The following is an 11,129-nucleotide window of genomic DNA, read 5'->3' as shown; positions in this document are numbered from 1 at the left end:
GGCTAAACTTTGTGCGGGGTCATTATATTGCAGGCACAACTTAACGTCATCTGCGTACATAAGTACACGTGACTTCGTTAAGCCTAATGGAAGGGGAACCCCACTATGGGTGCAAGCTGTTGAAGTCACTTAGGACTACAGTTGGTAGGTTTGTTGGGGAAAAGAGGTTTTGGAGGTCGTTTGTGCGAAGTTGTTTGTTGGGAGAGTTGTATGTGCGTGTGTATTAGTGAACATTTTTTTGGAATTTATCAGAATGGCAATAGCTTCAATCTCTGGAATCAGTTGGTGTTGCGTGTGGGAGATAGAATTATACACCAGTATAGCTGTGCCTCCGAATGCATTAGTATTGTGACTGCAGAGAAGTGTAAAGTTTACAGGGGTAGGTAGAGATTCTGTGTGAGATACATGGGTTTCTTGTAGGGAAAATATATGTGGGTTATATTGTTAGAAGAGTATTTGGAGTTCTTGGTAATTATTATTGTAGCCTATTATGTTCCATTGAATTATTTTAAGCATTAATCTAGGTTAGTAAGGGTGAAGGTATTTTCATTAATTTCCATATCGCATGAGTCGCTAGAAGCATTCTCAGGCGTAGTTGAGTTTTTTTTTTTGGTTTTTTTTTTTGGTTTTGGCTGAGGACTGAAGGTTTGCGATCATGCGTTTGGACGTGGTAGGCGGTAGGACTTGGACAGTGTTGGTGGTTGCTTTGGGGGGTTGGGTTAGTTTTAGCTTATCTAAGTTATTCTGCATATGATGTTGGAGTAGTCCTGGAGGTAATTGGTTCTTGTTAGGTTTGGTTGGGTGCTTTGAGATGTTGAGGTCTTGTGTTTTATTGTGGTAATTTTTTAATATTTTATTTTTTTTATTTTTTTTAAATTACTTTATTAACTACACGTATATACAGGAAAAGGATAAGTACAGACAACAGGAGTAGGGGGCCGTGGTTTGCGCGGTATCACCGCAAGGTATTGCTTCGCGCAATGGTAGCCACCTAGGCTGTAGCTCCTCTCCTCTCGTTATCGGAGCGACGCAGCGTTCGCAGTACACTCGATGCGTAGGCTGCCGTCGCTTCCCAATTCGCCTCATTTAGCAGCATTGGGGGCAGAAAAGTTTCTAGCCGAGCTCGTGCCCCGGTGGTCTCCATCGGTTTTTGGCGGTCGTAGCCAAAGCGGCGACATTCAAAGAGGACATGCTAAGCGTCCTCAACAATCCCACTGCCGCACTCTGGGCAACCGTCTTCCGTGTCGTGTCCGAAGCGCTTAAGGAAGCTTCGGAAGCAACCGTGTCCACTCAGCGCCTGCGTGAGGTAAAAATCTACCTGGGCGTGTTTCCTCTTTACCCAAGGCTCTATACTGGGGATGAGCTGGTGCGTCCAGCGTCCCTTACTGGAGTTGTCCCAGGCTGCCTGCCAGTTGTCGACGCTCTGCATCCTGGTCTTGGCTCTGTGGTTCGCCTGATCGCCTGCTAGGGCCGCGCAAATCTCCTTGGCCTCCTGCACTAGTTCACATAGGGGAACTTGGCCTACAATGACAAGCGCTGAGCCGTTCGAGATTGTCCTAAAGGCACTCGATATTCTGACGGTAGCTGCTTACAGCAGTGGCCTCGGCCCACCCCGGAGCAGCGTACAGCAACTGCGACTCGACAACGGTCGCGAGGAGCTTACGTCTGACCTGCTTCGGTCCCCTGATGTTCAGCAGGATCCTGCAGAGCGATCCTGTGGTCTCACTTGCCTTTTTATTTACGTACTCTAGGTGTTCGCGGTAGGAGAGGCGGGTGTCTTGCATGACTCCCAGGTACCTTATGGCTCGCTGAGATACTATCGTTGTCCCTCCGATCTGTATATGCGCTGACTCCACTGCTTTCCTGCTTGATAGCAGCACCGCTTCTGTTTCATGTGATGCCAGCTCTAGGCTCGCCACTCCTACACTGCTCGAATTGCGCAGTTTGCAGCTGCTTCCACGGCAGCAACTTCCTTGGCCACCACAACCAGCGCGACATCATCTGCAAAGCCAACTATATTGGTGCTGCTCGGCAGTGGGAGCTTCAGAACTCCGTCATACATCGTGTTCCAGAGGGCCCAGTACCGAGCCCTGAAGAACACCGGCTGTCACCTCGTAAGTCCTGGGGCCCACAGAGGTTTCCAGGACCAGCACCCTTTTGCTGAGGTAGCTGTGCACTACATTCAGCAGGTATTAAGGGATGTTAAAGGACCGTAGTGCCTCCAGTGTCCTCCCCCAATCGGCTAAGTTCAACGCATTCCGTATGTCCAGCGTGACCACTAGACAATACTTCTTCGTCCCACCCTTCCATCTGGTGACAGCGATGGCTTTAGAAGCAATGTTGGTGACCCTCTCTATCGCATCTAGTGTCGATTTCGCTTTCCGGAAACCGTATTAGTTGGAAGAGAGTCCACCGGCATCCTTCATAGCAGCGTTAAGCCTTGTTGCAATGACCCTTTCGAAGACCTTGCTTTTGGTGTCCAGCAGGCAGATGGGCCTGTAAGAAGAGGCTTCATCCGTTGGTCTCAGGAGTTTTTGGCGCTTCCACCTGTCGGGGAAGGTCCCTTCCAGCAGGCACGTGTTTTAGAGCGATGCTACCGCACCCGGATGGAGGGATAGCAGGGCCTTCACTGCACTGTTCGGGATCAGATCCGGCCCAGGGGTCTTCCTGTTCTTCATTCTTGCCACAGATAATATTTCCGTTTGCGTGACCGGACATATCGGGTTCCCAATTTGTCGCGTCCATCGGGGGATGCAATGGGGGCGGCCTTCTCAAAACAGCACTTTGACGATACCTTCCAGTACCGCTGGGTCAGTAGGCGACCTAATTCACACGCTTGACCACCGTCTTGTAGGCTCTTCCCAATGGGTCGTTTTCCAGCTCGTCGCAGAGCTTGAGGTAGCTTTCCCTCTTGTTGTCCCGAATCGCCAGTTGCTCGAGTTGCAGGCTGGGAGGTTTGCGGTACCTCTCGCCCTTTGGACTAACCTCCTGGCTCGAAGGCAGGTCCTGCGCAAGCTAGCGACTTCCTCGCTCCACCAGTACACTGGCGCGTGGTGCTTCCGATAGGTCTTCCGCTGCTGCATGCTTAGGTCACAGGCTTCCTCCAGTCTAGCTGCCAACTTGTTCGCTGCTTCGTCTGCAAAGTCCAACTCAGAGACAGCCAATCCCTCCAGTGCACTGGCAAAGGTCTGTCTTTAGGCCACAGGTCTTGGCGGTAGGCTTTTCTTGGCCCGGTCGTCGACTTTGACGTGGTGGACCGCCAATTGTCAGCAGGATGGCCTCATGGTCGCTGGCCGTGAACACCTCGCCTATCCTCCAGCGTGTGCTACGGGATAAGGAGCTGCTCGCGAACGATAGGTCGATGATTGAACCGGCCCCAGCTATGTTGAAGGTGTGCTAGGAGCCCTCGTTCAACAGGACGATGTCCAGCGACGCAATAGCTTCGAGGACGGTGCGCCCCTTAGCGTTGATATAGAGGGAGCCCCATTCCTCGGCCCAGGCATTAAAGTCGATTCCGATCACCACGTTGCTCCGTCCTCTCAGGTCACGGCTCAGCTCGTCCAGGATCCTGCTAATGGACATCAGTGATAGACTGGGGGCCAGGTAGCAGCTGTAGAGTCATGTGCCGCCTACGTTCGCTCGGTCGAACCCCTCTACTGCCTTCATGTCCCGCACGGGTGGTGCACCCACTCCGCAGAGCCACAGTGCCACTTTGCCTGTGCGATCCGTGACCCAATCGCAACTGCTTTCCACTCTGTAGGGCTCACTGAGTATCGCCACCTCAGAACCCAGCCCGCGCACCGTCTGCTTCAAAATGTCCTGCGCGGCCCTACAGTGGTTCAGGTTTAGCTGAATCAATTGCATGTCGGTCGAGGTCTCCCTGTCCCGCTGGTTGTGGCTGAGCAGAATCTGCTTCCTGCCTGGTGCCTGGTCTTCTTCCTTCCTGCCGCAGAGCAGATCAATCATGAAGGCTCCTTGCTGCACTTGGCTGCCCTTGTTCACCACATCTTATGCAGCAATCGCTCCTATACACTAGGCTCTTGCAGCTGCAATATGCCCGGATTCCAAGCATTTGAAGCATCTTGGGGGGCCTGTTCCTTCCTGCAGATGGTCCATCCAATCCGCACCTCGCCACGATGAAGGTCGGCTTTCCCCAGGGAGTAGGGCAATCTGATCACTGCCGACTGCGACTCCGCGTAGCCTCGACGCAGACTCCGAACTCTGATGCGCTCCGCATCGATGCCATACTGGCTCGCAATCGCAGCGCAGATTTCCTGCTCTGTCGCGATGGAGTCGATGTCTTGACCACCTCCCACTCGGCGACCGGAATTGCGGGGCTCATGGTCTTACTGGCGCCAGCGTGCGTCGCTTCTCTTTCTTGTGGCCCTTTTGGCAGGTTCTTTTGGGTGCTCCTGGGAGCTTTGTCACTTTTCTGCTGCGTTGGGCGCGTGGATGGTGGGGCCAGTTGAGCTGCGGGTCCTCCAGCCTTCGCCAAGGCTCCGTTTGCGCTGCAGCATGTCCCCTCCAGACAGGCGTTGCCTGCTGTTCTTTGTCGGCGCTCTGCAAGCTTCGAGAGCATTTCGAGCACACAATTGCAGCATCCTGCCCATTCTCCCTGATACTGTCGTCCTTGCCGGTCTCTCTGTTCACCTCTAGGATGTTCGTGTGAAGCGCCTTCATGCGCCCGAACGTCTCCCTCTCGGCGACAGTTATGTGGCGCGCCGTCTTGTCCATCATCTTGGTGGATATCTCCTGCAGAAGCTTCCCCAGCTCCAAGGGATCCTCAAGGCAGGTTGCCTCGTGGGAGGCCTTGCTCCTTTTGGCCGGCGTTGTCCTCTGCGAGTTTTCTGGGCTTGCAGGATCACGAGTCCTCTTAGGGGTTTCCTTAACTTCCTCGGTGTCTGCGATCAGCTCATCAACTTGGGTTGACGAAGGTGCCGGAGAGCGGGCGAGCTTGCTGCGCTTCCTAAATCCCGCTGCAACTCCATCGGTCCCCTCTTCCCTCGGATGGCGGGGAGATCTTGCCACCACTGGTCTGCCCACGAAAGGGTTCCCGGTTTGCTCGAGATTTCCCCTTCGCTTACGATGGGGGATATACCGCCCCTTTTTGTGTCCTCAGTGCCTCTTTTGATAGGCACCGCCGCGGCGGAGGGTTTGGAATTCAGCCCGATCCTTGGCCTTCTGCCTTTTGCCGTCCTTGAATCCAGGTGCCAGAATTTGGAGAATTTCGAATATTCAAAATTCAAAAATTCAGACAGGGCCCGTGTTTATGGCGCTTTCCAACACTATGTAATGTTAAGCGCGGGGATCCACGCTGTTAAGCTCATAACCCCACGTTGTTCAACACTGTTCTGGTGGACCCCGGTCGGGTGGGTCCCCCATCTTGCCGTTGCTACGTTTATGAAGCGTAGGTACCGTTTATATCTTGGACGTTGATGCACTATGGTCAGTACTAACAAGTGGCCCTACGACACCAAGCAATGCTTGTTACGCGTGGAGCCCTTCACAGTTTTGGGCAAGTAAATATAACAATAGTCAATTAAAGATACAGGTCAAAATACGAATAGACGAGATACATAAAGTAAAACAAATTAGTTATTAGGTAGGATTGTATTATTGATTTAAAGATAGGAAGTGGGTCGGTAGTAGATATTAGGTGATATAATCTATTATAATCATTTAAAAGTACTCTAACAAGTTCATGCAATGCATAGTTAGCGATACAGTGATTTAATACTAAAGGAATATAGTTTCTAGTGAATCTATTTGGCACATTACAATGCAGGCAACCCAGTAACTCGGGTCACCCTGAATAAGATTTCTAATAAACGTTATACCAATCATAGTTCTACGTTTAGCTAATGATGGTAAGTTAATTAGAAGTAGTCTACTAGAGTAGGATGGTAGTATTAGGCTTGTATCCCAGTTAAGTCTCCGTAAGGCAAATATCAAGACGTTTTTTTGCACAGACTCAATCCGGTCTATATGCACCCCATATTGGGGACTCCAAACAGGAGCGCAGTACTCAAGAATTGGTCTGACTAATGAAATAAACAAGGTCTTTGTGACATAGGGACCACCGAATTCCTTCGACCACCTTTTGATAAATGTAAGCACGCCCCTGTCTTTATTTACCATAGTAGTAATGTGATCAGAAAATTTAAGTTTAGGATCCATATAGACTCCAAGATCGTCAGCATGCGTTATCCTATCTAACACACAACCACTCAAATTATAAGTTTAGTAGTGGGACACGAAAAAAGGTCATTAGTTTACACTTAGAACCATTTAAATACAATTCATTATCCATGCACCATGTTTGAAATGCATTTAGATCCGATTGTAAGGCTAAACTTTGTGCGGGGTCATTATATTGCAGGCACAACTTAACGTCATCTGCGTACATAAGTACACGTGACTTCGTTAAGCCTAATGGAAGGGGAACCCCACTATGGGTGCAAGCTGTTGAAGTCACTTAGGACTATAGTTGGTAGGTTTGTTGGGGAAAAGACGTTTTGGAGGTTGTTTGTGCGAAGTTGTTTGTTGGGAGAGTTGTATGTGCGTGTGTATTAGTGAACATTTTTTTGGAATTTATCAGAATGGCAATAGCTTCAATCTCTGGAATCAGTTGGTGTTGCGTGTGGGAGATAGAATTATACACCAGTATAGCTGTGCCTCCGAATGCATTAGTATTGTGACTGCAGAGAAGTGTAAAGTTTACAGGGGTAGGTAGAGATTCTGTGTGAGATACATGGGTTTCTTGTAGGGCAAATATATGTGGGTTATATTGTTAGAAGGGTATTTGGAGTTCTTGGTAATTATTATTGTAGCCTATTATGTTCCATTGAATTATTTTAAGCATTAATCTAGGTTAGTAAGGGTGATGGTATTTTCATTAATTTCGCATGAGTCGCTAGAAGCATTCTCAGGCGTAGTTGAGTTTTTTTTTTTGGTTTTTTTGTGGTGGTTTTGGCTGAGGACTGAAGGTTTGCGATCATGCGTTTGGACGTGGTAGGCGGTAGGACTTGGACAGTGTTGGTGGTTGCTTTAGGGGGTTGGTTTAGTTTTAGCTTATCTAAGTTATTCTGCATATGATGTTGGAGTAGTGCTGGAGGTAGTTGGTTCTTGTTAGGTTTGGTTGGGTGCTTTGAGATGTTGAGGTCTTGTGTTTTGGTGTGGTAATTTTTTAATTTTTTATTTATTTTTTTTTTTTTAAATTACTTTATTACCTACACGTATATACAGGAAAAAGATAAATACAGGCAACAGGAGTAGGGGGCCGTGGTTTGCGCGGTATCACCGCAAGGTATTGCTTCGCGCAATGGTAGCCACCTAGGCTGTAGCTCCTCTCCTCTTGTTACCGGAGCGACGCAGCGTTCGCAGTACACTCGATGCGTATTTTGTCCTAGAGGCACTCGATATTCTGACGGTAGCTGCTTACAGCCGTGGCCTCGGCCCACCCCGGAGCGTACAGCAACTGCGACTCGACAACGGTCGCGAGGAGCTTCTGAGCGTCTGACCTGCTTCGATCCCCTGATGTTCAGCAGGATCCTGCAGAGCGATCCTGTGGTCTCACTTGCCTTTTTATTTACGTACTCTAGGTGTTCGCGGTAGGAGAGGCGGGTGTCTTGCATGACTCCCAGGTACCTTATGGCTCGCTGAGATACAGTCGTTGTCCCTCCGATCTGTATATGCGCTGACTCCACTGCTTTCCTGCTTGATATCAGCACCGCTTCTGTTTCATGTGATGCCAGCTCTAGGCTCGCCACTCCTCCACTGCTCGAATTGCGCAGTTTGCAGCTGCTTCCACGGCAGCAACTTCCTTGGCCACCACAACCAGCGCGACATCATCTGCAAAGCCAACTATATTGGTGCTGCTCGGCAGTGGGAGCTTCAGAACTCCGTCATACATCGTGTTCCAGAGGGCCCAGTACCGAGCCCTGAAGAACACCGGCTGTCACCTCGTAAGTCCTGGGGCCCACAGAGGTTTCCAGGACCAGCACTCTTTTGCTGAGGTAGCCGTGCACTACATTCAGCAGGTATTAAGGGATGTTAAAGGACCGTAGTGCCTCCAGTGTCCTCCCCCAATCGGCTAAGTTCAACGCATTCCGTATGTCCAGCGTGACCACTGACAATACTTCTTCGTCCCTCCCTTCCATCTGGTGACAGCGATGGCTTTAGAAGCAATGTTGGTGACCCTCTCTATCGCATCTAGTGTCGATTTCGCTTTCCGGAAACCGTATTAGTTGAAAGAGAGTCCACCGGCATCCTTCATAGCAGCGTTAAGCCTTATTGCAATGACCCTTTCGAAGACCTTGCTTATGGTGTCCTGCAGGCAGATGGGCCTGTAAGAAGAGGCTTCATCCGTTGGTCTCAGGAGTTTTTGGCGCTTCCACCTGTCGGGGAAGGTCCCTTCCAGCAGGCACGTGTTTTAGAGCGATGCTACCGCACCCGGATGGAGGGATAGCAGGGCCTTCACTGCACTGTTCGGGATCAGATCCGGCCCAGGGGTCTTCCTGTTCTTCATTCTTGCCACAGATAATATTTCCGTTTGCGTGACCGGACATATCGGGCTCCCAATTTGTCGCGTCCATCGGGGGATGCAATGGGGGCGGCCTTCTCAAAACAGCACTTTGACGATACCTTCCAGTACCGCTGGGTCAGTAGGCGACCTAATTCACACGCTTGACCACCGTCTTGTAGGCTCTTCCCAATGGGTCGTTTTCCAGCTCGTCGCAGAGCTTGAGGTAGCTTTCCCTCTTGTTGTCCCGAATCGCCAGTTGCTCGAGTTGCAGGCTGGGAGGTTTGCGGTACCTCTTGCCCTTTGGACTAACCTCCTGGCTCGAAGGCAGGTCCTGCGCAAGCTAGCGACTTCCTCGCTTCACCAGTACACTGGCGCGTGGTGCTTCCGATAGGTCTTCCGCTGCTGCATGCTTAGGTCACAGGCTTCCTCCAGTCTAGCTGCCAACTTGTTCGCTGCTTCGTCTGCAGAGTCCAACTCAGAGACAGCCAATCCCTCCAGTGCACTGGCAAAGGTCTGTCTTTAGGCCACAGGTCTTGGCGGTAGGCTTTTCTTGGCCCGGTCGTCGACTTTGGCATGGTGGACCGCCAACTGTCAGCAGGATGGCCTCATGGTCGCTGGCCGTGAACACCTCGCCTATCCTCCAGCGTGTGCTACGGGATAAGGAGCTGCTCGCGAACGATAGGTCGATGATTGAACCGGCCCCAGCTATGTTGAAGGTGTGCTAGGAGCCCTCGTTCAACAGGACGATGTCCAGCGACGCAATAGCTTCGAGGATGGTGCACCCCTTAGCGTTGGTATAGAGGGAGCCCCATTCCTCGGCCCAGGCATTAAAGTCGATTCCGATCACCACGTTGCTCCGTCCTCTCAGGTCACGGCTCAGCTCGTCCAGGATCCTGCTAATGGACGTCAGTGATAGACTGGGGGCCAGGTAGCAGCTGTAGAGTCATGTGCCGCCTACGTTCGCTCGGTCGAACCCCTCTACTGCCTTCATGTCCCGCACGGGTGGTGCACCCACTCCGCAGAGCCACAGTGCCACTTTGCCTGTGCGATCCGTGACCCAATCGCAACTGCTTTCCACTCTGTAGGGCTCACTGAGTATCGCCACCTCAGAACCCAGCCCGCGCACAGTCTGCTTCAAAATGTCCTGCGCGGCCCTACAGTGGTTCAGGTTTAGCTAAATCAATTGCATGTCGGTCGAGGTCTCCCTGTCCTGCTGGTTGTGGCTGAGCAGAATCTGCTTCCTGCCTGGTGCCTGGTCTTCTTCCTTCCTGCCGCAGAGCAGATCAAGCATGAAGGCTCCTTGCTGCACTTGGCTGCCCTTGTTCACCACATCTTATGCAGCAATCGCTCCTATACACTAGGCTCTTGCAGCTGCAATATGCCCGGATTCCAAGCATTTGAAGCATCTTGGGGGGCCTGTTCCTTCCTGCAGATGGTCCATCCAATCCGCACCTCGCCACGATGAAGGTCGGCTTTCCCCAGGGAGTAGGGCAATCTGATCACTGCCGACTGCGACTCCGCGTAGCCTCGACGCAGACTCCGAACTCTGATGCGCTCCGCATCGATGCCATACTGGCTCGCAATCGCAGCGCAGATTTCCTGCTCTGTCGCGATGGAGTCGATGTCTTGACCACCTCCCACTCGGCGACCGGAATTGGGGGGCTCATGGTCTTACTGGCGCCAGCGTGCGTCGCTTCTCTTTCTTGTGGCCCTTTTGGCAGGTTCTTTTGGGTGCTCCTGGGAGCTTTGTCACTTTTCTGCTGCGTTGGGCGCGTGGATGGTGGGGCCAGTTGAGCTGCGGGTCCGCCAGCCTTCGCCAAGGCTCCGTTTGCGCTGCAGCATGTCCCCTGCAGACAGGCGTTGCCTGCTGTTCTTTGTCGGCGCTCTGCAAGCTTCGAGAGCATTTCGAGCACACAATTGCAGCATCCTGCCCATTCTCCCTGATACTGTCGTCCTTGCCGGCCTCTCTGTTCACCTCTAGGATGTTCGTGTGAAGCGCCTTCATGCGCCCGAACGTCTCCCTCTCGGCGACAGTTATGTGGCGCGCCGTCTTGTCCATCATCTTGGTGGATATCTCCTGCAGAAGCTTCCCCAGCTCCAAGGGATCCTCAAGGCAGGTTGCCTCGTGGGAGGCCTTGCTCCTTTTGGCCGGCGTTGTCCTCTGCGAGTTTTCTGGGCTTGCAGGATCACGAGTCCTCTTAGGGGTTTCCTTAACTTCCTCGGTGTCTGCGATCAGCTCATCAACTTGGGTTGACGAAGGTGCCGGAGAGCGGGCGAGCTTGCTGCCCTTCCTAAATGCCGCTGCAACTCCATCGGTCCCCTCTTCCCTCGGATGGCGGGGAGATCTTGCCACCACTGGTCTGCCCACGAAAGGGTTCCCGGTTTGCTCGAGATTTCCCCTTCGCTTACGATGGGGGATATACCGCCCCTTTTTGTGTCCTCAGTGCCTCTTTTGATAGGCACCGCCGCGGCGGAGGGTTTGGAATTTAGCCCGATCCTTGGCCTTCTGCCTTTCGCCGTCCTTGAATCCAGGTGCCAGAATTTGGAGAATTTCGAATATTCAAAATTCAAAAATTCAGACAGGGCCCGCGTTTATGGCGCTTTC

General features: G+C 51.8%; 1 protein-coding gene across 1 annotated transcript; it reads right to left on the bottom strand.

The window, feature by feature from the left end:
* Positions 1-3,396: 3,396 nt before the first annotated feature.
* On the bottom strand, positions 3,397-3,966 carry LOC139352781 (uncharacterized). Its single transcript, XM_070995411.1, has 2 exons — positions 3,650-3,966; positions 3,397-3,568 (listed from the first exon to the last, which is right to left on the bottom strand). Exons 1-2 carry the CDS (start codon positions 3,964-3,966, stop codon positions 3,397-3,399), a joined length of 489 nt encoding a protein of 162 aa, XP_070851512.1.
* Between the last annotated feature and the right edge of the window lie 7,163 nt (positions 3,967-11,129).

Source organism: Drosophila suzukii, chromosome 3, assembly GCF_043229965.1.
Source record: "Drosophila suzukii chromosome 3, CBGP_Dsuzu_IsoJpt1.0, whole genome shotgun sequence".
NCBI lineage: Eukaryota > Metazoa > Arthropoda > Insecta > Diptera > Drosophilidae > Drosophila > Drosophila suzukii.
The sequence above is the reverse complement of the archived record's forward strand: the minus strand, read 5'-3'. Positions and strand labels throughout refer to the sequence as shown.

What these genes read in the sequence shown, in the direction of transcription:
- LOC139352781 (XM_070995411.1), bottom strand. Translation starts at nt 3,966, where the DNA reads ATGATTGATCTGCTCTGCGGCAGGAAGGAAGAAGACCAGGCACCAGGC. An exon ending in GACATGAAGGCAGTAGAGGG is followed by an intron (nt 3,569 to 3,649) that starts GTTCGACCGAGC and finishes GTCCATTAGCAG; the next exon opens with GATCCTGGACGAGCTGAGCC.